Source organism: Anopheles cruzii, chromosome 3 (assembly GCF_943734635.1).
Source record: "Anopheles cruzii chromosome 3, idAnoCruzAS_RS32_06, whole genome shotgun sequence".
NCBI classification, from domain to species: domain Eukaryota; kingdom Metazoa; phylum Arthropoda; class Insecta; order Diptera; family Culicidae; genus Anopheles; species Anopheles cruzii.
The window spans coordinates 2,025,191-2,052,441 of NC_069145.1; the positions used below are offsets into that span (position 1 = coordinate 2,025,191).

The 27,251-nt window shown below is 51.7% G+C and overlaps 4 protein-coding genes and 1 long non-coding RNA gene across 6 annotated transcripts; 1 reads left to right on the forward strand and 4 right to left on the reverse strand.

The window, feature by feature from the left end:
- Positions 1-98: 98 nt before the first annotated feature.
- On the reverse strand, positions 99-11,056 carry LOC128274714 (endoribonuclease ZC3H12A). The gene is made up of 6 exons (XM_053012999.1): positions 11,019-11,056; positions 9,944-10,265; positions 3,395-4,198; positions 2,855-3,323; positions 2,152-2,786; positions 99-2,086 (listed from the first exon to the last, which is right to left on the reverse strand). The coding sequence occupies exons 1-6, from the start codon at positions 11,054-11,056 to the stop codon at positions 1,745-1,747; spliced, it is 2,610 nt and encodes an 869-aa protein (XP_052868959.1). The 3' UTR covers positions 99-1,744.
- A 1,165-nt stretch (positions 11,057-12,221) lies between these two features.
- LOC128272481 (importin subunit alpha-3) lies at positions 12,222-17,610 on the reverse strand. Its single transcript, XM_053010299.1, has 6 exons — positions 17,538-17,610; positions 17,005-17,268; positions 15,100-15,984; positions 14,697-15,023; positions 14,454-14,630; positions 12,222-14,382 (listed from the first exon to the last, which is right to left on the reverse strand). Exons 2-6 carry the CDS (start codon positions 17,071-17,073, stop codon positions 14,281-14,283), a joined length of 1,560 nt encoding a protein of 519 aa, XP_052866259.1. The 5' UTR covers positions 17,074-17,268; positions 17,538-17,610; the 3' UTR covers positions 12,222-14,280.
- A 1,392-nt stretch (positions 17,611-19,002) lies between these two features.
- LOC128274722 (zinc finger protein 846-like) lies at positions 19,003-22,345 on the reverse strand. Its single transcript, XM_053013010.1, has 4 exons — positions 21,714-22,345; positions 19,422-19,432; positions 19,206-19,308; positions 19,003-19,121 (listed from the first exon to the last, which is right to left on the reverse strand). The coding sequence occupies exons 1-4, from the start codon at positions 22,159-22,161 to the stop codon at positions 19,003-19,005; spliced, it is 681 nt and encodes a 226-aa protein (XP_052868970.1). The 5' UTR covers positions 22,162-22,345.
- On the reverse strand, positions 19,792-20,522 carry LOC128272482 (uncharacterized). The gene is made up of 3 exons (XR_008269249.1): positions 20,461-20,522; positions 20,293-20,407; positions 19,792-20,220 (listed from the first exon to the last, which is right to left on the reverse strand). It is a non-coding gene; the product is annotated as an uncharacterized LOC128272482 (long non-coding RNA).
- A 1,181-nt stretch (positions 22,346-23,526) lies between the features above and the next one.
- Positions 23,527-26,879, forward strand: LOC128272483 (40S ribosomal protein S15-like). 2 transcript variants are annotated; one of them, XM_053010302.1, is made up of 2 exons: positions 23,527-23,538; positions 26,337-26,879. In XM_053010302.1, the coding sequence occupies exons 1-2, from the start codon at positions 23,527-23,529 to the stop codon at positions 26,763-26,765; spliced, it is 441 nt and encodes a 146-aa protein (XP_052866262.1). In that variant the 3' UTR covers positions 26,766-26,879. The 2 variants fall into 2 exon arrangements, with proteins under 2 accessions (XP_052866262.1, XP_052866260.1); XM_053010300.1 differs by lacking the exon at positions 23,527-23,538 and having other exon boundaries at positions 26,216-26,879.
- The last annotated feature ends 372 nt before the right edge of the window (positions 26,880-27,251 follow it).

Consider the following 27,251-nt stretch of genomic DNA (forward strand, 5'->3'; position numbering starts at 1 on the left):
GTAAGAAGACGAAACAGTGCGTCCTCCCCGGTAGACAAAGATTTCTTTCCAAATGTATTGCCAAGAAAAAACAGAAACACCATTTGATTCTACCAGGATCCAGTTCGCGGCCCCCGTCATAAGTCCCACTTTGTGTGTGTTTTATATTCTTCCTATATAGCCATCAGCAACAAGTCGCACGGGTCGCAATTGTTAACTATACTTTTGTTACTCATTACACATTAAGTAGTTGTGCGCTTGCTGTGTACACGCGCGGCCACCTGTTCCGCTGTCTGCAAACTGTCTGTTTAACTTTGTGTGTGTGGTTTGTTGCTGCCCATCGCATCTCGAGTCGTCAGAATGCAGCTGCTCTCCATATTCGAGTGTGCTAAAAGTGTGCGCCTCCCAAGCCGCTACGCTTTCGGATGGCGTGGGGGATGACCAGAGGAATAACATATGAACAAAAACAACGCACTGGAGGTAAACCGAAGCAAAAGGTAACACCCTGCCGGTGAATACTTGTGCCTGGCGGCGAAAGAAAAAAAAGAGGCGAGTTTCAAAAGGTGCTACGTTTTCCTACATTCTCACTGTTTTTTTTCCTCCCTATCATTCATAGCTACACGAAACCATACTCCAATATGAAGTGAAGAACTAGTCGTCCGAAACCGGGCGCATCCGTATCCGAGAGACTTCGCCACGCATCTTTGATGCTCTCTCTCTCTCGCTTACTCCCCCTTATTAAGCACTGCCCGACTCGTCTCTACCATTTGTCCTAAGGTTTTTTGTTTAACGCTTTTCCTGCCTCCCCCTGCCATCTTACAGACACAATAGTATTGCAGCCACCAGCGCATTTCGCAAGTTGATCATCTCCACAACACGACGACGCCATCATAGTAACAGGTAAAATCCAAACCGGTAACCGAACCGGTTCACTCGACTCACTACACACTATTTGAATGTCTCTACTTGTCTCGTCTAGTAATCCGCAATAGGGGGTTGGTAAGTAGTAGTAGTAGAAGCACAAATAGTAATAGTAGTAGTAGTAGTAGTAGTATTAAGTAGTAGTACAGTTTTCGTTTTTGTTCGTTTTCCTGCTGCTCGTGGAGTATCATAAAAGGAGAGACAGAGAGAGAAAGAGCGATACAATACTCTCTGTACGTATGTTACGATGGGAAGCGAAGGAAGGCCCTAATTTTGCCTTTGTTTTCTACAGGCACACTAAGTTGGAGTGCCGGATACGGAGCAGCACACTAGCGCCGCGCCGCGCCGCGACATCCTTCGCTGTCGCGCACATTCTTGCATACTGAGTCTACTGAGACTGTGAGTTGATGGAAGACGCGCCGCGCCGCGCCGTTGCTATGCATGCGGCGCGCACAAACACACACACACACGCACGATTTAAAAATTAAAATACACGTCCATACGTCGTTGGTGAGATTTTTCGCTTACTGTGGCCGTTGCCGTTGCCGTGTGATCCGCATGGTCGCCGTCAGATTTAAAGTAGAATAAAATTACTAATATAATTACTGCGTTTAAAGTAATAACATAATAAGGCGTACACGTCCTCGTCCATCATCGTGCGTGCGTGCGTGCTTTCGCACAGTAACCATAGCTACCGATAAATATTTCTCTCTCGCTCGCTCTTTCGCGCAGAAAGGAAGCGGGGAAAAAGTGGACCATCAGTGGCCTTAACACTAGGTGTGTTTCTGTGTGTGTGTGGAGTGTGTTTGAGTATTCCATCGGCCACCCGACCGCCACGCACGCACTACATCTTGGGGAACATGGCCAAGATGGCGCCACAGATGTTCTGCGGGTTCGTTTCGTCCGGGTACATCTGCATGACGGTTTGCACCTGCTCCTCGGGGAAGATACTGGCCAGGTGGTAGTGCAAACGGCGCCGCTGGTCTTGCTGCTGCTGCTGCTGCTGCTGCTGCTGCTGCTGCTGCTGCTGCTGCTGCTGCTGCTGCTGCTGCTGCTGCTGCTGCTGCTGCTGCTGCCGTGTGTGACTGCCGAGATTGATATGCGGTTCGGAGGACGACGCTGGCGGTTGGGGCCCATTGTGCCACGGGCGGACCGTGTCCGGGGCCGACGCGATGCGTGTCACGTGCTGCAAAACAGAAAGCACAAAAGCGTTACAAAAATCCGGCCCGATCCGAAGTGCGGAATGCGTACCTGGTGCGGTTCCCACTGCGACGGAGGCGATGGCCGCGTGCCACCACTCAGCGACGGAGCCAGTGGCCTGTGCGGTGACAGTTGAACGGCGGCGGCGGCGGAATGGTGCTGGGCCTGTTGCGACTGCTGCTGCTGCTGCAGCCTTTGCATCTGATAGATCCGCGGATCGCATCCGGCCGGATTGAGCGTCAGTTGACGCTGCAGTTTGCGGTGCAGATTGACGCTATCGACCAGACCGGCGCTTGGATCGAGCCCATCTCCTGGCGGTTGCTGCTGCGGTTGTTGCTGCTGCTGACGGGACCACATTTGCGCCGCTGCCGCCGCGCCATAGCACCCGGCGGTGGAATGTAGCATCGCCGGATGCAGGCCACCGTACGTCGGTTCCTTAGAAATATTTTCTATGCTATGAGATTTGGGGAATATCTGCTGCACGTCCTGGGGTGGCGGGTGGTGCTGCGGTGGCGAAAGATCCCACGGCCGGTTACTGGCCACTGGCAGGGGCGGCGGTGCGAGGAAAGGCAACTGTTGCTGAGCGCCCGGATGATGCACCGCATGGGGTGGCAGGTGATCCGGCGGCAGCCCTGGCCCGTACGTGTTGCTACTGTCGACCGGCGGTACGTTCGATCTGGTGCGACCTGCAAAACAAAGCGGTAATGTGACCGTTAGAAGGAATTAGAACGAATCCGCCGCGGTCACTACGTACACAGTGCTTTCCGCTTCTCGTTGATCGGACTCGTCTCGCTGCTGCTGTTGCTGAGCGGAACGCTCAGTGATTTGCCTTGGACCGCACTGCGGCCACCGCTGCCGCCATCGAGCCCACTCGAGCGCGCCTGCAGGTGGCGGGCCGCGTACTCCGACAGGCGCTCGGTGACCGATTTGTGCGGCAAACTGCCCCGCTCCGGGTGGTAGAACTTGCACTTATTGCCATAGGTGCACTTCTTGCCGTACGGACACGGTGGCGGCGGATCGCCCTTGCGTGGCTGCATCCGCAGAAAGTTGTCCAACGTTGGCCCGGACCGACCGAGTGGATCGTCCGGTGGCATGAAGCGATCGTTCACGAACGAGTACATGAGGACGCGCTCTTCGACGACCTTCTTGAACTCGGAACTCTCCTGCACCAGATCCCGGTAGTTGTCGTTCGAAACGACGATTCCGTCATTCTCGGCCGCCAGCTGGAAACGGGGAATAAAAGGCGGAAGGAGTGATGCCACGCGATCGACTGGACTGGCGCGCGCGATCTTACCTTCAGGATGTAGCGATCGTCGTAGCAGACCATCCGCTTGCCACCAACGAGCCGGGAGGGCGTGAAGACAAGCATCCGCTCCTTTTCCAGCTCGCTCAGTATCTCGCCATCCTTGACCGGGTTGTCCGGGCGGGAGCTCTCCTTGCGCCACTTGGGCACAAACACCGTGATCTCTTTGTGGCCCCGGTTCTTGAACCAGTCCACGCACAGCCGGATGCCGCGGCAGGAAAACACTTCCTTGTTGCCGTGGCTCATCGCCACGTTACTCCCGTCGATCACGATCGAGCGTAACGATTCCTCACCACCACCGCCAGCGCCATCGATCGAGCCCACCACCGGGTGGTCCACGGCAGGGCGGTCTACCGCCGCACCGCGACCGACAGCATCGCCGGCCCCGTGGTGGTGGCCGATGTCGATGGTGAACTCGTTACCACCCTTCGCTCCGGGCTGCGAACCGAGCTTGATCAGTTCGGCCAACAGTTCGTTCTGGGCCGGGTTCGGGCCGAGCCGCTGGAGGGCGGCCTGCACCAACCGCTCGGTGTAGCCGAGCTTCAGGGCGAACTCGACCCGCTGCTGGTACCCGGGCGAGTGTTCGGCCTCCAAGATGTCCCCGTGACCACCATGCTGCTGCTGCTGCGGCTGATAGTGATGATGGCTGCCGAGGCTCACGTATTCGGCAAACTCCTGGCCCAGCGTGTCGCTGGTCGTGCGGGACACCTGCTCGTGGGACAGGTCCTCGGCCTCGCAGTCACTGTCATAGCTCGAGTCTTCTGCCTCGTTCGTGCACAGCGAGTCGATGAATTGCTGTCGGAATAGGAGAGGAACGCACATTAGTACCGCGATCGACCCCGATCGAACAGCCCGAACCGCATCCCTCTCTCGCTCTCGTCGCGCGACAAAAAAAAAGTGTTACATTGAACCGGATCTTGGCCGCGCGAATGACGACAGCCTCGTCGGCTGCTGCTAAATATTGACCGCCGCCGCCGCCGCCGTGGAATGGCGCTGCCAACGACCTTGGAGGGCGCCCGCGCGCGTCATTGTTATTGTTGTTGTGGGGTGGCCACGGCTCAACACGGTTTTGCGAACGATCATTTACCTTCTGACTGAAGCTCGTTGTGATGAGCATTTTCAAGGACTTTTTCTGCTTCTTCTTGTCCCGTGCTGCTTATTGTTACTCCGTCCTTCGGAGTCTTAGGAACTGTGACGGAAGGAACGACCCAGACACCGGCTCGCGGATTGCCGAAGATGAGCTTCGCTCATTGATTAATTTCGCGCACCAACACTAATCGCGATCGCGATCGCGATCACAGCACTGTGGGCGAGTGCCAACGCGGATGTGATCCTCTCCGCTCGCTGGAGGATCGCTAAAGTGGAGGGCCCCCAGGGGTTAACCCCTCTTTTTTGGGATCGCCTGGCGCACACACACACACCCACAGACAGGCGGCAACCCGGACTTTGGCGGAATGGAATGTACGAAATTTGCGTGACGTCACGCGATCGCCACTCTTGTGATCGCACCTGGTCTCTCTCTCTCGCTCACTCTCTCGCTACGCGCTCATTCGCCGTTGATGCTGCGCCACCGGCGTGACGTCAGCGCGTCAGATCGTGCGATCGATCGTGCACGCGTTTCCGCTTCGTACCACACACACACACACAGGCTTTCGGTTGCGATCGACGGACGATCGTGTACTATTTGCTTCACTCGAAAGCGCCGCACTCAGTACGCGCTTTCTCTACGATCGCTTCACCTTCCGCCACCGATCGGTCGGCAACGAATGGCGACGGCTAGCGACGGCGAACGCCAAAGTAAACATCCTCCTTCGGTGCGCCTGCACCGAACGAATGAAGGCGCCGACACCGTCTGGGGGGCTTGTTGATTTTGGCGCGGCGGCGGCGGCGGTAACCCTCTAATCCGACCGCACTGCGCAACACACTGCGGACAAATCCGGGCGGGTGCCGAGACACAGGCCAAATTTCACGCACACGAACACACCACAAAACGGCCTGCGGATCACTGGCGGGACCTGCGATCGGCCCGAACGGTGGACGGAGACTGTTTTCCATTCATTCAACGTAGCAAAAGCTTAATTCCAATTTCGAGCCCCCCGGGAGGGGCGATCGCCACATTGTGAAGGGGGGCAGAAGATGCGGACACGATCGCGACGACGAGTGGCCGAGCCGAGATTTTGGTGTGCGTGCGCGTCGCGCTTGGAGAAAGAGTTTTTGTTTCGCCGTCACCCTCTCTCTTTCTCGCGGGCGCAGGTTGTTTTGTTGTGGCGCGGTGGTTCTCACACGCAAGCGCGTTCGCTTGCGGAACCGGAACTGGTCGTCTGGCCCCCCCGTGTGTTGAAGAGTTGAAGATGATCACGTCATTCGCCGTTCTCTCGCTCGCCGAACCCTTTGAAAAGGACTGGAACCTGGACTGATAAGAGAGTTCATCTCCGGGTGTTGTGCCAATCGTCGAAAGAGAGCCGGATCTCGCGGACATCCCCCCCCACCGTCGGCACATTTCCGGCAACAGGCCGCCCATTAACGATCGCGGCAGTCGCGTGGCGGGCGAAAGTTTTCCTTCACCAGATCGACAGATCGCGAGCCGTTCGCGAGCCGTTTTCTCCCGGACCTCTCTTTGGGGCCAAGAAATCCCACGGTGGCCATCCCGGTGTGGGCGTCTGAGACTGAGATTGTACCTGGAACCAGGGTCCGAAAGCCTCACAAAAGAGTCTTTATCTGATTGTAGCGACCTCGTCGTAGCGACATCTTTTCGAGCAGTCCGCGAATGCGAATTCGAGCAGTCGAGCAGCAACGTCGAGCAGCACGGTCGAGCAATCATCAAGTATTCATTGAACAGCTAAAACATTTTGTGACACTCAACAGTATCGGACGTGCTAATTTCCATCTCCCGATCTCAAATATTAAAATAAAGGAAATTCAAGATTTCTACATGATGTCCACGATTGAAGAACCGTACGGCGGCGGCGGGATGCGCCATCTTATCATCTGGCGTCTAGAGTCCCAAAAGGTTATTGTTTTCGGAACGGGACGGAACACGGATGCAGCAGCGAGTGTCGTCAATGCTCCGGATCCCGCGGCATGGCCCGGGTGGCATGATACCGCTTATCGTCAACGTCACCAGCGCCAGCGACGTGCGCTGCGTCAGGTGCGCACGACCTTGAACATATGCAGTTTTGGTTTGGACGCAACCGGATGCCCGCGGGGCGGGGATTAGGAGGCGCGTCCGGATCGTCGACCGATTTCGCCACATCACGTGCTGGTCGATAACAGGGGCCACATCCGGATCGAACGCGGGGCGCGCGAAAAGATAAAAGACGACCCCCGATCGGGGCGACCCGAACTTTTCTCCCTTCTCGTCGGCGTCAGGGCGGCGAGCCGAGCCGAGGGCGCGAGCCATGCGTTTGGTCGACGGTCGGTCGGTGAAAGTCCAGCTGACGACCGTCGCGGACAACCGGATCCCGATATCCGGCTTGCTCTCTCTCGCTCTCTCGCACTCACAACGCCCATTGCAAAGGGTTTGACAAATGGGTTTTTGAGTCCGACCCAACCGGAAGTGGCGCGCAATCCGGGAGCCAGAAAAATACGCGTCGTACGTGCGCATAATGAGACCATGGGCATGGACATTCCCCCGGGGCCGAGTGCGGGCATTGTGTATAAAAAGAAGCGGAAAGGCGGTTTCGAGAGGTGGACGGACACTTTCTCTCGGACCGGCTCTCGGGCGATCAATTGAGACTGATCTTCCCCGATCGCCCGTGACCCTGTGACTCGTTTTGGGAATTCCGGCTCCAACTGCGATCGTGATCGTGAGGATATCCGGAAGGAGTTTCATACGATCAAAAGTACGATCAATCGATCGCCGAAAACCGCGAGTACCCAAAAATAGCCCCCGTCTCGACCAGGAAGGGGCTAATTGTTAGCTAACAGTGTGGCCAAATACCCGGTCGAACCCGGACTTGAACTCTATGGCAGGCCGCCCCGTTCGGTGTAACCTTTGCCCGGTGGCCAGTGGCGATGGTCATTAGTTAGCGGCGGCGCTCGTTGAGGAAGATCGTGATCGGGTGCTCGCGGTCCGACTCCGATGACGCAAAACCGAGCGCATCAATGGTTTCGGCTCCACAGAACGGGACTGACCCGGGTTTCCCGTGGAGCAAAGAGAAATCCGTGTGGTCCGGCGCTGCGTGGCCGCCACGTCTCACGCGGTGCGATCGTGGGAAGTCGTCTAGAACCGCGTACGCCACACGATCATCCCCGGCTTCAGCTCGCTGGCGATGTCACCCGGGGGGCCGGTGGTCTTTGGTGGTGAAAAAACCAAATCCGTGGCTGTGTTGGTGTGTTGGCCCGTTGCTGCGGCTGTCTGCCTTTTTTATGCTGTGCTTTGCCAATGTTGGTTAGTTTATTGCACAAATTTAAACCCGGATGTGGCCGGAGAGCGCAGAGAGCGGCGAGACTGGTCAGGTGGGACCGATCGACCCGGTGGGGGGGTCGTTGGATTGGACTCTTGGAACGCTTAGAAACAAAACTCAAAAAATCCCACCGCCGCCGCCAAGCGCTGGATCTCTCGATCGGCCGACTCGACTAAACGTTTCTTCACCTTTCGCGCCCGCTTGCCGCCCGGGGGGCGGTCTTTGTGCCACCAGCGCCACAGCGAACCGCTGCTTTGCATAACAACTCATCTTCAGTTCCCCCCTTAGAACGGCGATCATCCGGGCGATTCATTCAAACGGTCCCCGTCTTCCTCGATACTTCGCCGATCGAGAGAAAGAGAGAGACAGAAAAGGGTGTGTAAATCATGCGAGTATTTTCCGGTCCAACACTTTGGTCCGGTCGTGGGCCAACACTTTGACCAGTAGCAACGCCGTGGAGCACGATCGTGATCGGGGGGCAACATTCGTACAGCTTGACCCACTTCTGGGCGTAGTTCTAAGCTGGACAACGCTGGAGCCCCAAAGTGAAAGAGACATTCCAACAGGACATTGGCGCAGCCTTGGGAGCGAAGCGATCGCGCTTTCGAGACCGGCGACCGGCCGCGACAGTAGAAGCATAATGTTCTAAATTTAACCCAGTGACGACACTTTCCGCGGGACGGTAAGCCTCCATAGGCGCCTCCGAAGGGGGACGGTGCTGTTCTTTGGTGCTCTCTTCTTCCCACGGCTCTCTTCTGGCGGACCGTCGTTGGTCGGAGAGCCGCCGTTTGAAGATCACCCGATCGTTCAACCTACCGGATTACAGATTGGCAATTAGCAAAGGTTCCGATGATCGGTCCAAAATATAGTATTGTGGAGAAAAAGTTGTAGTTGTTGGAACGAAAATCAAGGAAAAAAACATGTTACGATTGAAAGTCTAGGAGCCAGAGTGCAAAAACCAAGCAACAGGCGCACGAAGCAGCGATCAGAAAATTTCAAGACTTGTATCGGAAACGTTATTTGGTTGGTCGAACATAGTAGACATCGACAGTTAGAGAGAGTTCAGTTGCGTTCAAGAAGTGAAGTCTGACGGTCGAACTTGTGACGGTGATAAAGTCCGGAAATAAAGTTTTGGAAGCTGGAAGCTCTTCCAGCGCTGTGCACTGTTTGATTCCAAAGACCACCCAAAGACCCCCAAAGAATACCGGTGCGGCCGATGACGCAAATCAGAACGCCACCTCCGGCCTTCCTATGCTCCTGGGGCCGGCTGTTCTTTGATTAGCAGAACCCAGCCCGGCCCCCGGCCACAAGCTGCTCGGTTTGGCGCCCGAAAAAGCAGCCACAGCCGATATGGTTCAAAATTCGATTCAACCTTAATTCCCCGGGGGCTTTATTATCTCCATTAGTCGGTTCCTTCGCGCAAACTCGCGTCAGATGCATCCTATCTTTATCAAACGGCGTAACGGAGCGCGGACGTCTTGTGGCGCGCTGATAACCGGCGCTGCCGTCGCGCTATCACATGTGGCCAGCAAATCAGTTGTGGCCCCCCCACCCGGTCGGAAAGCGCATCGATAAGCACGCCAGTTTATTGCCCGTGTGCCAGCCAGTGCTTGCGGGTAACAACTTCCGAGCGGAACCGGTGTATGATTGATCGAGCGACCGATTTCGGGAACCGGCCCAATGTACGGCCAAAGTCAACACAAGGCTAAAACGGAGAACAAGAAACAACGGAAGTATAGTGCCCATTCGCCGGCGGGGGGGGGGGGGGGGGGCACATGCTACTGATATTCGCCCGGTTCTTCCGCTCGTATGACTTTCGATTGATTGGGAAACCCCCCTTCAAGGTGCCGGGGCCCCCCGGTTCCTTATCACGCGGCGGACGGAACGGAAACTCACGATGCAGTTGCGCTTTTTTCGAACCCGCCGATGCAGTTTTTGGGTGCAGCCACTCCACGGAGCCTGCTCCGCGTTTAGACGTCGCACTTCGCATTTGTTACCACTGCGTAAAACAATGCGGACGAGGGGGCACGCAGCGGGAGCCAGAGCGCGAGCGGGGTGACGAAAAACAAGTTTCTTGTCCGGGGACGGGGAGCGCCCCAAACAAACCCATCTAGTCGCCCGGGCTCACTCTTACCTGTACGTGAGTGATTAGGTCACCGTTGCTGTTGCTGCTGCTGCTGCTACCCGTTGCCACGCTACCGCCCGCAGCGACCGCAGCCACCTGACAACCAGAACTTTCGTCCACCAGCAGAAACGTAGCAAACGGTGACTGCGATTGCTGCTGCTGCTGTTCATCATCGGCCACTTCTTGTAGCTGGACACCGAATATGGCGCTCAACTTTTCACCGATGCTCGGCAGGGCCGCGAGATTCTTCCGTCGTACGCGCACCGTCGACGACGAGGGTGGTGGTGGCCGTGGGAATAGTGCCGCGGATTCGCCACCGTGCCCGGTCAGCCTTTGATATGACGATATGACGGTGCTGACGGTGGCAGCCGCCGGTGGCGACAACGGCGACGACGACGGCGGTGACGGGTGATGGTTGTGCTGCGAAGGATGCTTTAATTCCATCGTAGGTTCAACACCAATCCATGGCAACCGCGCGCCGGATCACAGATGAAAAAGTCGCGTCGTCACTGGGAAGCTGCTGCTCTCAGCTGCTACTACGACCGCACATCACGCGATTCGAACTTTTGGAACACAATCGATCGCATCGGCTCGGGCACCGGGCACGAAAAAAATGTCGGTTGCTTGCTGCTGGCCACCCGGAATGCGTGCTGCCACTATACTCTGCGAACTGGCCGTCGTTGGACTGACTTTTGCGCGATACGAAAAACTTTTACATTCCATCAACAAAACAGAAACCTTCGACGAAACCAACACACACACACAGTGTGTGAGGGAAAACAACACACCATTCTGTCACTGTGTGCGTGTGTTCGGAACTGCCGCGCGCGCTGCGGCCAATATTGGAACCGTGGTTTGATTCAAACGGGCCGTTAATTTCGTGCACCGTTCCGGGAATGAAATCACAGAAGTAATCCACTTTGTGGTACTTTCTTTTAAAATGAGTGCGAAAGTTGGTTTTATTGTAGAAGTGTCGGAGGAGAGCGCTCTTTGTTGGGGCGCAGAAGTTATTTTGTTACATTGCTTGCCCGGAGCACTGTGATATGCCCACTGGGGTGCGGTGCGCGTTTCTATTGTTCCTTACCCACATCGGATTTTCGACATCGGCAATCGGTTCGGCATGTAACAGGGAAGAGGAGCACAGAATGCGTGTATTTTGAATGGTATTTTGTTTTATCAGTTTTCCGTCGCATTTCTTCGCAGAACGACACGGGCAAAATCGGTTCTGAGTAAGCTGTGTGTCTTTCTGACTCTGCTGGCGGCGTCGTGTGAGGAGCTGCTGCAAGTTACTATGTGTGCTCTCTGAAGTTTCCTGCACTTTCTGGCCGACTTTCTGGGTTCTGGGTTGGTTGTTGTTTCTCGCTTCTGGCTGATGTAGAATCGAAAGAAAAGTTCGCGCTATTGTGTGTTTTGATTTGCTTCGTGTCTGCTCGTCAAATCGAACTAAGCAACCATCGTCTGTAACTGCAACTCAAACACAGAGTGTCCTCCTGCCGCACCGGGTTCTGGTTTGTGTGGCGTTTGTTTGAAATAAAGTTTTGGCCGTCCGTGTCTCGCGTCTTTTGTGTGTGTGTGTGTGGGTTTGTATATACTTTTATATATAGAATTTATACAATTTTAAATTACCGCCCCAAACAGCGGACACCCCCCGTTCTTTGTTGTCATCCGTCTTCGTCGTCGCTGCCGCCGCCGCTTGCTTTGTCTGCGCGGAGTGCAACGAGAGAGTGCAAAACACGTCCCTCCGCCGAATCAAACTAAACTGGCCATCAAGAGGGCAAACATTTTGCGTAAAAACATACCAGGCGACGCCCGAACACCCGGCGGCGGCTGAGGACTTTGCTGACTGACAAAACAAACGTCAGCCAGTTCCGGAACCGCCGCCCGTTTTCATCACTGGCGTCCTTTTATGCCTGGGCCGAAGGCGCTCTACTATTCTTTACTCCACGCACCCTCCTCGCCTGACCCTGTTTAAAGCTTAACTGAATTGATCCACAACAAACACACACGCACATCGCGCGGCCACAGGTTGAAACAGGTGTACGCGCGCGCGCGATCCGCGGCCGATCACATATTATTGGTGCACAAACGAAGCCATATGCTCTTCGTCGTGCGTCACAGAGAGAGGGACGCGATCGCCAAAAAAGTGGCGCTCATTGTGCCATTGCGGTTTACCACAGGACACCGGGGCAGACGGACGGCCACCGCCGTCGCCGATCCGTTATCCGATACTACAGCCTATACATAATATCTTCGCGCTTCGCGGGTTTGGCGAAGATTTCAACACGCTTCTATTCGCTCTCCGCTCCGCCGCTCCATTTTTAATAGTTTTACTTTTGTTCCCTCTACACAATCGATCCATCACAACAAGGATCGCCGCCAGAACCACGGATCGCACCGGCGCGTCTTCGTGTTCTCTTCTTCGAAAAGCTCGTCAATTCTGGTTCCTAGGTAAGACATACAAAATAAATTACATATTACTGCGCGATCCGCGGTGTCTCATATGTTAACTGTGCGCGCTGCACCAGGTTGGGCGTGCGTGTGATCTCTGCCGCCCGCCCTGGTTCCCATCCCATCGGAACGGGGGGTCATCGACTGCGCGGCGCGCAGTGAAAATTGCAATTAAAAAACACAACAAAAAACGATGCGATAAATGGACTATTTTACAAAAATATCGTCTGTCTCTCGGTCTCTCTCCTCTGCATCTCTCTGCGTGTGTGTGTGTGCTTTGCAAAGCGCGCAACAAAAGACACGAAACAGTTCTCTGCCCCGCTCTGGCCATCGGCGGTCACCAATAAAAGGCCGGCGGCTTTTGCGTCAATTGCATTCCCCACGTATTTCGCTTCACGCGTTAAATTAATTTGTCCACCAATTCTTCTATCGTCTTTGGCAGCCGCATGCGACATACCTCACAACACGCGGTACACACACGACGCACAGCACACGCAACCCGCCGGAAACCGGGTGCGGGTCACGGGTGCGCACGCGCGCGCGCGTTAGGATCACAAAACTGTTGCACGGAAAGCGTCCATATGGTGTGGCACTTCCACAAACTCTCCGTTTCTGTTTTCTCTATTTCTTCCCGTTCAAAACGGATCACCTTCCTAACGATGACCACTGCATCCTTCTGAAGCACGGCGGCACATCCGGCAGCATACCGGTTCTCTCCCGTCCGACGAGGCGTACGTCCCCGAAACAACAGCCTAAAAAGTATGTTAAAAAATACACCGCCGCGTGTGCTCTAAAATCGACAGATCGCGAAAAGGTTGATCATGCGGGACGCGGAGTTCCGGTGTGCCGTGGCTCGAAAATGTACAAACACGGGCACGTCCTCCTGCAACCTCTTAAAATCTGGTTCATCGCGCACACCGCACAAAGCGATGGCGCTAGTTGTTGCTAACATTGCTTTCGTGATCGTGATCGCGATCGGTGATCGTCTGCTGCCTCTCTGTCTAGCGTGATCTGAGTCACTCCTAATCATCCCGCGCGTTCGGAACATCATCTCTAGAGTTGTATGGAAAGAGGAAAGTCGGTCTCGGATCTCGTCCCGTCGTCCGCCGGTGTGTCGATTGGTCTAATGGTGTACTAAAGTCATCGAGAGTCCGTCCAATAAATACAGGTGTGTGATACGAGCGTAGTGTGTGTATGTGTGCGAATGGATTCAACTGCCGAAAACCTATTATTGTCAGCAATGAATCCATTCACCCGCCGCCTTAATGGATTTAATAGAATTCTTCTTTGCCTAACACAGTGCTTCACTCGGCCTCGAAATTATACATTTACTCTCTAATAGTCTTCACCGCGTTCTTAAGGGTGTTAACAGATAATTACTTCTTGATGTGGAGTTCGTTCGTTTCGCTTCCTCAAACACACACACGGAGAACCATCCGTGGCGCCACGTGAAGACGTGGCGGAAAAACGCATTGCCCTACCCGCCTCTATCCTCTATTGGCAAGTGCCAGAATCCAGGTTATGGGTGTCAAATTAAGAATAGATCGCATAACGCATCCCTCTAACAGCGCGGGGACAGCTTCCTCCTTCGTGGGCTTCTCTCGATAAAGGATCGCGTCCCGTATAAATTCCCTAATTCACTTCCGGCCGTTGCCGCTGCCCATCATGCCGCTTCGTTCGCTGCCGTTCGTGGCCTCTAGCCTGAGCTGATGGGAAGGAAGGTAGAGATGAATGCCGCGTGTGCGTCGTAAGCACGTTCGTCGTCTCGTCTTGAGTCTTCGTTCGGTCTCTCGTGGCGTGTCCTGTGTCCGTGTCTGTGTCTGTGTGTGTGTGTGGTGTTCCGTGTGTCTGACTGACTTCTTCTGACCAATCGTCGTAACCTCTTCTGGTGTGCCGGTTTAGAAGTTGAACCCATCGCGGGGAATGTTCGGGTTCGGCGTGAACTGGAACGCATTCTCGTCCGACGCTGGTCTCAGATCGTCCAGAACGGCTTCGTCGGCCTGCGGGAATCAGAATTCGGTTTAACAGATTGACATATTAACGCGATCGGGCAGTCGGAAAGCTGGCTTACATCCTCCGAGAAGAACTGCTCGATAATGTCATACGCGAGCTTGTAGATCTCGAGATTCTCGTGGTTCTGCAAGTTCTCGATCTTCGACACCCCGTCACACTCCTCGATCAGATTGGCGATGTGCTCCGAGTGTGGCCCAGCCAGCTTCAGCATGTTGTTGATACCATCCAGTATAACCTGGCCCCAGAAAGCAAAAAAGGATCGTCAGTTCCCACAAGTTCCGTCCTCCGTCGGGACACATACGTTGATGACTTGGCTGTCTTGGCACATCAGCAGATCGCAGAACGGTGGAATGGCACCATCGTGTATCAGCTGTGCGACCTGGTCACGATTACCGCTGATCGTGAGGTTGCTGATCGCCCAGGCGGCCTCCTTTTGTGTCTGGAACTCGCCGTGCTTCAGGTTGTCGATAATCTTCGGCAGCAAACCGGCATCGATGACGGCCTGCACCTGCGCCAGGTTGCCCGCCGTGATGTTGGACAGAAACCAGACGGCCTCTTTGCGTATTTTGTCCTTGTTATGCGACAGCAGGTTGGGGAAGTGCGACAGGGCGTCACAGTTCAGCACCACCTAGTATTGTGCGGAGAGGAGAAGCATTCGTGGGTTGTTGATATCCAAGTGGCCACAACGTCCGGTCACCGGTTACCTGTGTTTGGTCGTCCGATCCGGTGACGATATTGCCGACGGCTCGCAGGGCAGCGGTCTGCACCTTCACTTCCACGTGCGACAGGAGCGGGATCAACTTCGGCACCACGCCACTGTCGATCACCAGCTGGATCTGTTCGTTGCCACCGTCCGTCAGATAGCTGAGCGCCCAGACCGTGTCGACCAGGATGTTGATGTCCGTGTGGTGGATCAGCATGTTGAGGGCCGGCAGTATCTCGAGAATCGTCGCGACCGGTGGCGGCGGATCCTTGTTGCGGCACAGGTTCACGATCACCCAGGTGACGTTGCGCAGGAAGGGGATCGGAATTTCCGGCTTGATGAACGACAGCAGCGGCTTGACGACGCCGAGCTTGATCACGTAATCGCGCAGGGTTGGCCCATCGCCGATGATGTTGCCGAGCGCCCAGACGGCCTGTTCGCACACGTTCGGCGCGGGCGAACCGAGCAGACGGAGGAACAGCGGCACGGCACCGGCCCGCACGACCTGGTTCGTCTGCACGGCCGTCCCGGACGCAATGTTGGTGAGGGCCCAGGCCGCCTCGAACTGCAGCACCTGGTTGTCGTCCTGCTCCAGACAATTGACTAAGATGGGAAGGATGCCAGATTCGATCAGGTTGTTGATCGGCGGATTGCGGTCCGACGACAGGAGACGCCGGGCGGCCTGCACGGCCGCCAGCTGGCCGTCCTTGTCGCTGCTGTTGGCTGCCTTTTCGACCAGCTTCTTCAGATTCGACTGTAGCGTGTAGTCTTCCTCGTCCGTCGATTCCGCTGTGGTCTGGGGTACGTTGCGTCGCTTGAGGATCGTCTCTTCCCGTTTGTTTTTGCGCAGCTCCACCGTCACCTCGGTTCGCCGTCTTCGCATTTCCTGCAAACACGGGGGACAGATGAAGAGTTTAAGAACAATCGTGTGATATTCTGCAGCACGTGGAAATGTCCGCGAAAGTCGAAACATTTCGTCCGTCCGTCGGCTATGCCTACTTTGGTAATCATAACTTTTTTTTTGACGTTCGAGAGGTCAAGTAAACGTTCGGCTTTGGCCCCCACACGCGCCCACCCGGTGAACGGTTCCAACGGCGGGTGAGTGGCAGTGGAAGGTCAACGATGCTACAAATAACTATACCTTCTCTTGCGTGTGTCTCGAACGTAGCGCGCGCCGTCAGAGTCGCGGCCTTCTTTTCCGCGAAACTTTAGAAATTCGCATCGCAGTAGCCAACGAGCGACACATATCGCTTCTCATACACAGGCTCTCTTCAAGGTTCGTTCTCTGGAGAGAAGAGAAGGAACAAATGCATTCGCGATGATGGAACCCGGGGCCACCATTGCGTAGAATTCACGGCAAACGCACGCACGCACATCACATTTATGATTGCGGTGGCGGCGGCGGCGGTCCATCATCTGCGACGACGATTCATCATCTCCGCAGCGGAATCGGGGTACAGCACACAAAGGAACAGAAGGCACCGGACGGTCACCACCACAACAGCGCACCAGAGAGCATCAATGTGCACGGCGTATTACCAACCATCCGCGCCCGCGACTGATACAGCCGAGAGAAGAAATACATTTTTGCAGCGATGAGTAACTACGGGGGGCCGAGAGGGGCCCTTCTACGAAACTCATCCCCGTGTGTTATCTGCGCGTAAAAACATTTCATTTTCCTAGCTCGCAAAAACATGCCACCCCCCGTATTTTGCTGGAAGGATATTCACAGAACACCTTTTGCGTCGCTCCCGTCGCAACGCCATGGCGTGAGCGAACCTTATTCACTTTATTACGGGCAAAGCAGGCCGAGAACAGAATTGATTTCACTCGCGTTCGTTTTCGGGACGGCCGAAAACGGCCCTCACTGGCGGAACGCGGTGCAAAGCTGGCGGTTTATACTTACATCTTGATCTTTTCCTTTGTTTTTGAACCCTTGCATTCGATTTTTCGACTGCGGATCTATCGACGCCATTTTCGTTCGGAATTTTTATTTCTGCTGCTGCTGCTGTCTCGCGGCTACTGAACGAACGTGTGCTGCTCGCTGCTGTTCTCTGCTTCTCGCCCTAGCTCACCGCACACACCAACAAAGCTCACTTCACTGGCTCTCGCTGCCTCACTCGCTCCTTTGCTTCACACGTGAAGTCGCTCTCGTTCACTCACACACGAACTGAAACGGGATGGTGAGAACTTTTTTTGTTACTGTAGCTCAGCGTAGTGACACAGACTCTGAACGATGAGAGGGCTGTCAAATTTTTCTACGCTGGGAATCGCGAATATTCTCTCACGCTCACGTTCACCGTGCTTCTGGTTTCGATGGTTGGCTCGTGGGACGCATCCAACGGAGGATTCTTGCGCCGTGTGGCGGTGTGGAGAATATGTGGCGAATCTCAGCATCGACCAGATGGCGGTGTACAAACGAATACACCGAATAATTACCCGTGCATACGCCGATTTTCACGCTTTTCCTCGACTATCGCTGCTGACCACCTTCCGAACGAGATGCGAGCACTGCTCACTTTGACACTGCTGTCAAAATGCCAAGGAAACGCAGTCTCCGATTCATGCGTTTCATGACAGCGCAATCTGACGTCCCAAAGGAAACCAATGAACGCATCGTGGCTAGGTTTTGAAAAAGATTTTCAAGTTTTGTTCTTTTTTTGAGCTCTTTGAATGCATGAAATTATGCTTAATATTGTGCGTTCAATGTAATTGCTACTGAGCACCCGTTTGCCCAATATGTACCAGATTGCTTCGTCGGAACCCGAACGAAAAAATCACTCAATTTGTCATTTAAAATTGAAAACGCTTCTACAAACAGAAAAAGTGAGAAACGCTCCCGAAGCGTTTTGTGTTTATTGTGTCTTGGATATATTTTTCTTTCACTCTATCCTCTACCTCACATTGAACTGTCAGATCGTTCGCTGTTGTAAACAAAATGTTTCATTTATTCACAACTTAACTCTTAACAAGTTTTTTGCAATTGTTTAACTAGTTTGCATCCGCCATGCACTTTGCTACACTCTATGTCTAAGTTTAGCACTACATTGCAGGTTTCCAAGCATCATTTATCATCCGCTGTATCGTCATTGCATCGTTCGCTGCGTCTCTGGCATTCAATTGCAGGATGACACTGGTCGGCTAAAAATGTAAACAAATGCGGTGCACTTTCACGATTTAGAAGTAAATACTTATCGAGAATGACCATAACCAACGTCACAAGCCAGGTGAAGGTGGATGGAAAGCTCTCCAATCCCTTTGCTACCACCAAGGGATTGCGCCAAGGGGACGGCCTAGCTTGCCTCCTCTTTAACATCGTGCTGGAGCGAGCCATCCGGGACTCGGGAGTGGAGACCTCAGGGACAATCTACTTTAAGTCGTCTCGAGCATCACCTATCTAGGATCAAAGGTTAGAACCAACAATGACATAACTGAGGAGATTCGCGCTAGGATGCTAGCAGCCAACAGTCTGAGTAGACTATTTCGCTCACATCTCGTGTTGCGAGGGTGGAAGCTGTGGTTATAATCGTTGATTATAACCAATAATCACACACGCATCTACGACGAAGGAGCTCAGCCCCGTGGCCCCGTATGTGTGGAGGGACAATTGAGCAGTCACTACAATAGTGTCTAGAAGTCTATTGTCGCGTATATGGCTCAGCAGCCTGGTCATGTCATGAGAATAACAGTAGATAAAGCAGCCCACTAAGTCTACTTCGGCCGTTGCTTTACAGATTTCTTTTTTTTTTCAAAAACCAGTTTCTGAAGAAAATAATTTTATTGGGCTGATCGTTGCCGATTGTGAAATTTTGCTAACTGTTATCGCCGAATTCATACATTTTAGTGTTCCAAGAAACAAAATTCAAACATATTCTAACCCAAACTTGAATGAACAACGAAACAATTAATGAGGTTCATCCTTCTTGTGAGTTTTGGAGTGACGTACTAGATCGCTTGAGGAATAGAAGGCTTTGTAGCAGACTTTACATTGGTATGGCTTTTCGCCAGTGTGAGTGCGAATATGTGCCTTTAGGTTAGATGACTGCGCGAACATTGATGAACAATAAGGACACTGATGCTGTTGGTCCTTATTGTGAATTTTCGAATGAAGTGCCAGATTGCCTGATTGGTTGAACGCTTTATCACAGACTTTGCACTGGTATGGCCTTTCGCCGGTGTGAGTGCGGATATGAATCTTTAGAGTAGATGACTGCACGAACGTTGATGAACAATGAGGACACTGATGCTGTAGGTCCTTATTATGAATTTTCGAATGAAGTGTCAGACTACTTGATGAGTAAAAGGCCTTGTCACATATTTTACACTGGTATGGCCTTTCGCCAGTGTGAGTGAGGATATGAGTCCTTAGGCCAGACGACTGTGCGAAACTTGATGAACAATGAGGACACTGATGCTGTAGGTCCTTATTATGAATTTTCGAATGAAGTGTCAGACTACTTGATGAGTAAAAGGCTTTGTCACAGGCTTTACACTGGTATGACCTTTCACCGGTGTGAGTGCGTATGTGAATCTTTAACTTGCTTAAAACAGGATATGTTTTCGAACAATGAGGGCAGTGGTGCTTGTGCTTTTTGGAACGGCGTTTACTATGGGCGATCCCGGTTCCCGGACTCAAGACGGTTTGAGTTGATTCTGCTGATGAATCATCAACAGACGTATTGTCAGCTACGGCCACAGGATGATCTTTTTGATTCTGACCGATCGATAACAAAGGATTTGTTTTATGGTTATCTTGTTCAATATCCAGAACATCATTCGTTGTTTGCAGCTGATGCTGCTCATCGACCTCTTCGTCCTCTGATTTGATTGCAATTGGATTTTCCTCTGCCTCGAATAAATCGTCAGGTATTTTGCCATAACATTCATATGTACTATTTTCTTGATGAACAGCAAAGCTCTTCTGGTTGAAGTGCAAATCCGTCGCTGCATCCGGTGAGGAAACTTCGGTTTTAATTGACAATTCTGTGTCAACCGTTTGTTCGGTAGAATAGTAGAGATTGTCTTGAGTGATTTCTGATACGTTTTTCGCTTCGTTCTGCTTTTTCAAACGCGCTTCGCACATCGTGCACAAATACGATGGAACTCCAGGAGAGAATTCAATCTGTAAAAATAACAATCTCAGAGAACAGTCTTCCTTGTGGCACAGGATGAATTGTGTGTTACTAAGTACTACCTGTGCCCCGGTGCATTCGGAGAGCCTTTGAAGGTTGCATTGTCCGGAATCATCGTTCTCTAGAGCCTCCAAAGTATCACCAGTCGACAGACACCATCGACACCCTTTTGCGCTTCTGGAAAATAATTCGCTATCATACCTTTTAATCCTTATTGAACACCAACTTACTCAACACCATCCTCTTTCTTAATCACTGCCGAAGACTCCATTTTCACTGCAATCGTTTATCAAGGCGATTTTGTAAAAGCGTCCACTTTGCGTTTGTTTATTAAACAGAGAATCTGGCCTTCGACAATCGGTCGATTTTTGACAGCTTCTGAGCGTCGAAAGATCGTAAACAATGGCACTCGTGAGATCCTCCTCCTGAGGTAGTTTAAAGCCCCGTCTACACGCTACGATATATCGTTTCAGATCCGCTATCGCTACAATGCACTTTGATCTGAAACGATATATCGTAGCGTGTAGACGGGCCATAAAATACCTAACTAAGTGGAGCGGAATTTACGAAAAACTAAGCATTGAAGAGAGTAGATGACAAAACAGATATCTGTATTGGAGACTTTTTATGCAGGTCTGTATTGGAGATATCTGTATTGGAGACTTTTTTTATGCTTTTTATTGGAGAAGCAGGAGGCTCGTGTAATACATTCGAAAGACATGATTAAAACCACCAAAAAAGACAACAGCCCTCCGTATTTGCCTGATCTGTCACCATGTGATTATTTCGTATCTCCTAAGCTCAAACTGAACATGGAAGGATTCTTTTTTATTCTTCTTTTATCACGACATTCCAGCGACTCAAGCGGCTGCAAGACGGGTACTAAACCTACTGATAAAAGAACGCGCACATTTTTTTAATCTATCAACCGATTTGTATAAATTTAGATGCCTTTGAAACAGGAAGAACGCACCTTTCAAAGTATGTTACTAACTAATCGATATGCCTCCATTTTATATTTTTAAATCCCGTTATTGCTCGGACCAACTGTGAAGGTAGACCTCATTTGAGATGGCGGTTGTAACGGGTTGGTGCACGAAGGCCCGCGAGTGGTGGAGGGAATCTTTGCTGTAGGGCAGGACCGCTCGGCAATTGTAATTGCCTATTAAGTAAGTAAGCATTGAACAGTGCATATGATAAAATAACAATTCGCAGTTAGTACTTTAAGACGAATGTTTACGAATAATGTTTCTTGATGATACTTAGTTTCACTTTATTTTAATAACTTTTATCCATAAAATAACGGTGTTTTCTTATGTAATTTAAAAGATTTCTTATTTTATAAACAACCCAGGTTATAGAAGAAAATTAATTTCATTACGATGATTCACCAAACATATAAAATTCAATCTTATACAAACTCAAACTTGAACGAACTGTGAAGATTAATGAGGTTCATCCTTCTTGTGTATTTTTGAGTGACGTACTAGATTGCCTGATGAATAGAATGCTTTGTCACATACTTTACAATTGTATGGCCTTTCGCCGGTGTGAGTGCGGATATGATTCTTTAGGCTAGTTGACTGTGTGAACCTAGAGGAACAATGTGGACACTGATGCTGTTGGTCCTTATTGTGAATTTTGGAATGATCTGCCAGATTACTTGATGAACTGAAGGCTTTGTCACAGACTCTACACTTGTATGGCTTTTCGCCGGTGTGAGTGCGGATATGTCTTTTTAGGTTAGAAGACTGTGCGAACCTTGAAGAACAGTGAGGACACCGATACTGTTGGTCCTTATTGTGATTTTTAGAATGTGTTGACAAATCGCCTGATGATCTGAACGCTTTGTCACAGACTTTACACTGGTATGGCTTTTCGCCAGTGTGAATGCGAATGTGGATTCTCAATTGGGTAAACTGCGCGAACATTGATGAACAATGAGGACACTTGTGCTGTTGGTCCTTATTGTGAATTTTTGAGTGACGTACTAGATTGCTTGATTTGTTGAACGCTTTGTCACATACTTTACATTGGTATGGCTTTTCGCCGGTGTGAGTGCGGATATGAACATTTAGATGAGATGAGCGTGTGAACCTTGATAAACAATGAGGACAGAGGTGCTTTCGGTTTTTGCGATGACTTTTGAGGTTATCCTTTTCATGATCCAGAGCATCATTCGTTGTTTGCAGCCGATCCTGCTCATCGTCCTCTTCGTACTCTGTTTTGATTGCAACTGGATTTTCCTTTGCCTCAAATAAATCATCAGGTATGTGGCCACAACATTCATATGTCCTATTCGCTTGATGAACAGTGTAACACTTCTGATTCAAGTGCAAATCCGTTGCTGCATCCGGTGAGGTAACTTCAGTTTTAATTGACAATTCTGTGCCAACCGTTTGTTCGGCAGAGTGGTCAAGATGGTCTTGAGTGATTTCTGTTGCGTTCTTTGCTGTGTTCTGCTGTTGGATAAATTTATCGACCAAATCAATCTTTTCATTGCATCGCCAGCGAAACAGATACATTTTTTTCAAACGCGATTCGCACATCGTGCACAAATACGATGGAACTCCAGGTACGAAGTTAATCTGTAAAAATATGAGTATCATAGACCAGTTTTTCTTGTGGAACACGGTGAGATGTATGTTGTTACAATTTTACTACCTGTAGACCGGTAAAGTCGAAAATTTTTTGGACTTTATATTGTCCGGAATCGTCGCGCGTTAGAGCTCGCAAAGCATCATTGGGCGTCAGACACCATCGACATATTTTAGCACTATTGGAAAAAAATCGCTATCATATCTTTGAATCCTCATTGAACACCAACTTACGCAACACCATCCTCTTTCTTAATCAATGTCGAAGATTCCATTTTCACTGCAATCGTTTATTTAGGCGATTCTGTAAATGCGTTCACTTTGCACTTGTTTATTAGGCAAATGATGCTTCAATGGAATCTGTCTATTAACAATCTCGATTTCTGACAGCTTCTGGGCGCGAAAATTCGTAAACAACGGCGCTCCTGAAAGTGAGTAAAGTTTGACAAGCGCTGAGGTCACTCATTTCGATGATTTTATAAAAAGCGTTTGTATGATTTGGGGTCAGGGCTGCTTTCGATTTGAATCGGAATTGCGGTTATCTATTTATTAAAACATGAAATACAACATGAAAGTTCTACTTTGCTGATCTTCTTCGACACTTTATTGCTGTTATTGTTTCAGATTCTTCCTTTAAAAAGCTAAACCATTTTCAGAGAACTTAAGATTTTGTAAATATTAAAACATCGTTAGCTTGAAATGGCCGAGGTTGTTACACCTATGTATATAAATATCAAATATCTATATAATCGATAATCGTCATTTGTCGTTTCAAAATTGCAAGTATAGAAAAATCACAACTAAATACTGATTCAATTGTTAGAGCTTCAGTAGTAAAAGAAAATAACCCAGGCTAGCTGCGTACTGGTATTTACAATAATTAATTTGGAAATTTACTTTTTCTTGGAAACTACTTGCTTTTCAGATTCTATAGCACTTATGGGTGCATTCTGTTATATGCTTAGAGTTTTTTCAACTAAACGCCACACACATTTATGCACATTTAAACAAGATTTTTAACTCAAATGGGATCGTTAGTGCATTGCCCAGCATCGTTGTTTAATATTTCTCTCAAATATGCGCAGCAAAGCCGCATTCGCAACGAGCCCGTTGAAAGCTACGTGAATGAAATAAGCAATCACGACAGCGTGCGCAACCATTGCGCGCTTCTGTTCCGGGAGCCCCCGGGAGCACCGAGTGGCCCGGTCGAGCTCGCTTCCGTTCGGGAGCGTAAGACAAAACCCTGGCTTCGATCTACTTTGTGGTGGTATGTACCGCCGTCCGCCGGGTCAATTGGCATTCGGCAGACATTCGGGATCCAACGGGCGCACCAACCCGGGGGGGCGCATGTTTTGATTTGGGTCCTCGCGTGGGGAGATGATTTCAATTTTTGTTCATTAGCCGCCCGAGAGGTTTTCGCGGCGCACGATCACTATGAGTGATGACACCGCGAAGCCGGAGGCGTAGGCAGCGTGCACCAACCCTCCGGCTGCAGCGCGACTTATGCTTCGGAATGCGCTTGGCGTTGGTGACAGTACAATCACGAAGGCATTCAACACTTTTGACAGCGCCGCGCGCTTACAACGAACTGTATGTCGCCTGGCACGCCCGCGGGGAGTGCCGTCCGGAGGCCCGGTGGCCCGGTGGCCGGTGGTCCTCCGTCCCGACGACGTCCCGTGACGTGCCGGGCGTCTAACGATCTACACTTATTCAGCTGACAGTCAGAGTTCGGTGTTCGGGGCGCTCCGTGTGGTTGCTCCTGGTAAGTGATACGGCGGCGAAGGCGGCCAGGGACCAGGGTGGGCCAAGAGGCCCCGAGATTCCGATGATTCATCGTGGCTCAATTTAGCGCGAGTGGTCGTGATTCTGAAAGACACTTATCACGGGGCAACCGAAAATGACGCAAAAAGGCCAGCCCAGCATGAGACGGCGAAAACCCCGTTCCGAATCCGAATCTAGGGTGGGTGCGGTCACTCTCGAGAAGCCTCCCTCTTGGGCTGCCGCCGCTGCCAGAAGCGTGTAATTGAAAAAGGCCCATCCGGTCACGCCACCCTGGCTCCGAGTTGCGTTGCGGGGAGAGTTGGGCCGGCGTCGGACTCACGGCACGACAACGCGCTGGGCGGGGGCCCCCTTTCGGTCTTCGGCCGGGCCCTAATCTCGACGTTTCAATCGCCTCCCAATCGGCGGCGGTCGCTGCCATTGTGCAAAACATTGTGACGAACTTCACAACAGGTTTTGGAGTGGCCACGGCCGTCCGGACACTCGCCCGCCAGCACTTCTGCTATGTTGCTCACCCCCCGACACAAGAGGATCCTCGGTTTGGAGATCAATGTCTTAGGTTTCTGGTCAGCCCGCCAGATGACCACTGCCCGCCTTTACGCACACACACACACACCGGTGGAGGGTGTAATTAAATTTTGTTAGAAATTTATGCTCCTTTAATGGTGTGCGCGCGCGCTGAGCATTGAAAGAACTGGAATCTCTCGATATCTCTCAATTAACTGGCTCCGGCGTTCGGTTCAAGTTCAGCTCCGAGCCGCGGGGCCCCGGGGGCCATAAAACATCAAACGGTCCTGCCTGCCCGCCGTTGCATAATGGCAGTGTAAATGCAATTAATAACATGCTTTTTACGTCACAAACAGCGGCCGGCCGGTCAGCCGGAGTTTGCGGAAACGACATAAAATGTGGGCAAAATGTGCACTCCGTGCGCTCCGTGGTACTCTTGGCACGATCCGTTTCGCACAAATGAGGCTCGGGCCGGCTTCTAGGCCCGATTCTCGACCGCCGATGCCGTTTGGCGATCCGGTCCGATCGTAAACTAGAATGACCAAATGGAATAATCAACATTATTAACCAATTATTCGTCCCTGCGTGGTGGCGCATTCAATTTTTTTGATCTGAAACTATGGTAGTATACAAGCAAATTGGTACTATTTTGCTGTCTACACGTAACGATATATCGTTACGAATGGTCTCATACAAGGCATCGTTCAGATATATCGTTACGTGTAAACGGGCCTTTAGACATAGAGTGTAGCAAAGTGCATGGCGGATGCAAACTAGTTAAACAATTGCAAAAAACTTGTTAAGTTGTGATGCTGAATAAATGAAACATTTTGTTTACAACAGCGAACGATCTGACAGTTCAATGTGAGGTAGAGGATAGAGTGAAAGAAAAATATATCCAAGACACAATAAACACAAAACGCTTCGGGAGCGTTTCTCACTTTTTCTGTTTGTAGAAGCGTTTTCAATTTTAAATGACAAATTGAGTGATTTTTTCGTTCGGGTGGGAAACGCAAAACCGACACTCACCGTGGCCACTCACGGTTGACAGTTGACGTGCGTTTGTGCGTTGTGGAACTTCCGCTCCGGGCGAGCTGTCAAACCTTCTTTCCTAATTCGTTCTGCCCGAGAGGACGAGTGTCGCGTGAAATCCTCGCGGAAAATCCGATTATTTTAGAGTTTCTGGCGCTCCGATTGCCACCATGGCTGACAACGCACCGGAGGAGGGGGCAAAGAAGAAGCGTACGTTCCGTAAATTCACCTACCGCGGGGTGGATCTGGACCAGCTGCTGGACATGAAGCAGGAGGCGCTGATGGACCTGATGCACAGCCGGGCCAAGCGGCGCCTGAAGCGCGGCCAGCGCAGGAAGCCCCAGGCGCTCATCAAGAAGCTGCGGACGGCGAAGAAAAACACGCCCCCGAACGAGAAGCCGGCTTGCGTGAAAACCCACCTGCGGAACATGATCATCGTGCCGGAAATGGTTGGCTCCACCGTCGGTATCTACAACGGCAAGACGTTCAACCAGACGGAAATCCGTCCCGACATGATCGGCCACTACCTGGGCGAGTTCTCGATGACCTACAAGCCGGTCAAGCACGGTCGCCCCGGTATCGGTGCCACGCACAGCTCCCGTTTTATTCCGCTTAAGTAGAGAAGTGTTTGCGTGTGCGTACGTGTGCTGTGCGTCCCCCGCTCTGGCGTGTGGTGTTTTATTTTCCATCAGAAAGATGCATGAAAATATAATACCGCTGGTAAACAAACTCTACTCTGTGTGTGCGGCTAATTATTTCCCATGGCCACCGTTGGCCCCAAGGGGTTGGTAGTGCTCGGTGCTCGCCTCAGCAGCAACAGAACCGACAGCAAACGTGCTGCTCCGTTTCGGCCTCTTGCAGCAGCTTACGGTTGGTGGTCTTTCGCTGCGGTGCCCACGGTATGCGGCCTTCCGGTGCTACCCGATTGAGTTGGGTGGCCAATCGGCGCGGTGTGTTGCAAGCACTGCAGCGAATCGACCGCGTACTCTTGGCCAACAACGGTGACACGGTCGTATCGGAGTAGCTACCACCCGTCGTCGGTTGCGCCGAGGAACCTCGTCGCCCGGACGACTCCGGAGTGGTCTTTGGGCGCACCGGGATAGATG

Coding starts and splice junctions, on each gene's coding strand:
- LOC128272483 (XM_053010300.1), top strand. CDS start 26,316: ATGGCTGACAACGCACCGGAGGAGGGGGCAAAGAAGAAGCGTACGTTC.
- LOC128272481 (XM_053010299.1), bottom strand. CDS start 17,073: ATGGCGTCGATAGATCCGCAGTCGAAAAATCGAATGCAAGGGTTCAAA. Junction 15,024..15,099: donor GATCGGACGACCAAACACAG/GTAACCGGTGAC, acceptor GCACAATACTAG/GTGGTGCTGAACTGTGACGC. Junction 14,383..14,453: donor AGCAGTTCTTCTCGGAGGAT/GTAAGCCAGCTT, acceptor TGATTCCCGCAG/GCCGACGAAGCCGTTCTGGA.
- LOC128274722 (XM_053013010.1), bottom strand. CDS start 22,161: ATGTTCGCGCAGTTTACCCAATTGAGAATCCACATTCGCATTCACACT. Junction 19,122..19,205: donor ATCAGGCAATCTGGCACTTC/ATTCGAAAATTC, acceptor ACCTAAAGGCAC/ATATTCGCACTCACACTGGC.
- LOC128274714 (XM_053012999.1), bottom strand. CDS start 11,056: ATGCCGAACCGATTGCCGATGTCGAAAATCCGATGTGG. Junction 3,324..3,394: donor ACGATCGCTACATCCTGAAG/GTAAGATCGCGC, acceptor CCCCGTTTCCAG/CTGGCGGCCGAGAATGACGG. Junction 2,787..2,854: donor CGAGAAGCGGAAAGCACTGT/GTACGTAGTGAC, acceptor TTTGTTTTGCAG/GTCGCACCAGATCGAACGTA.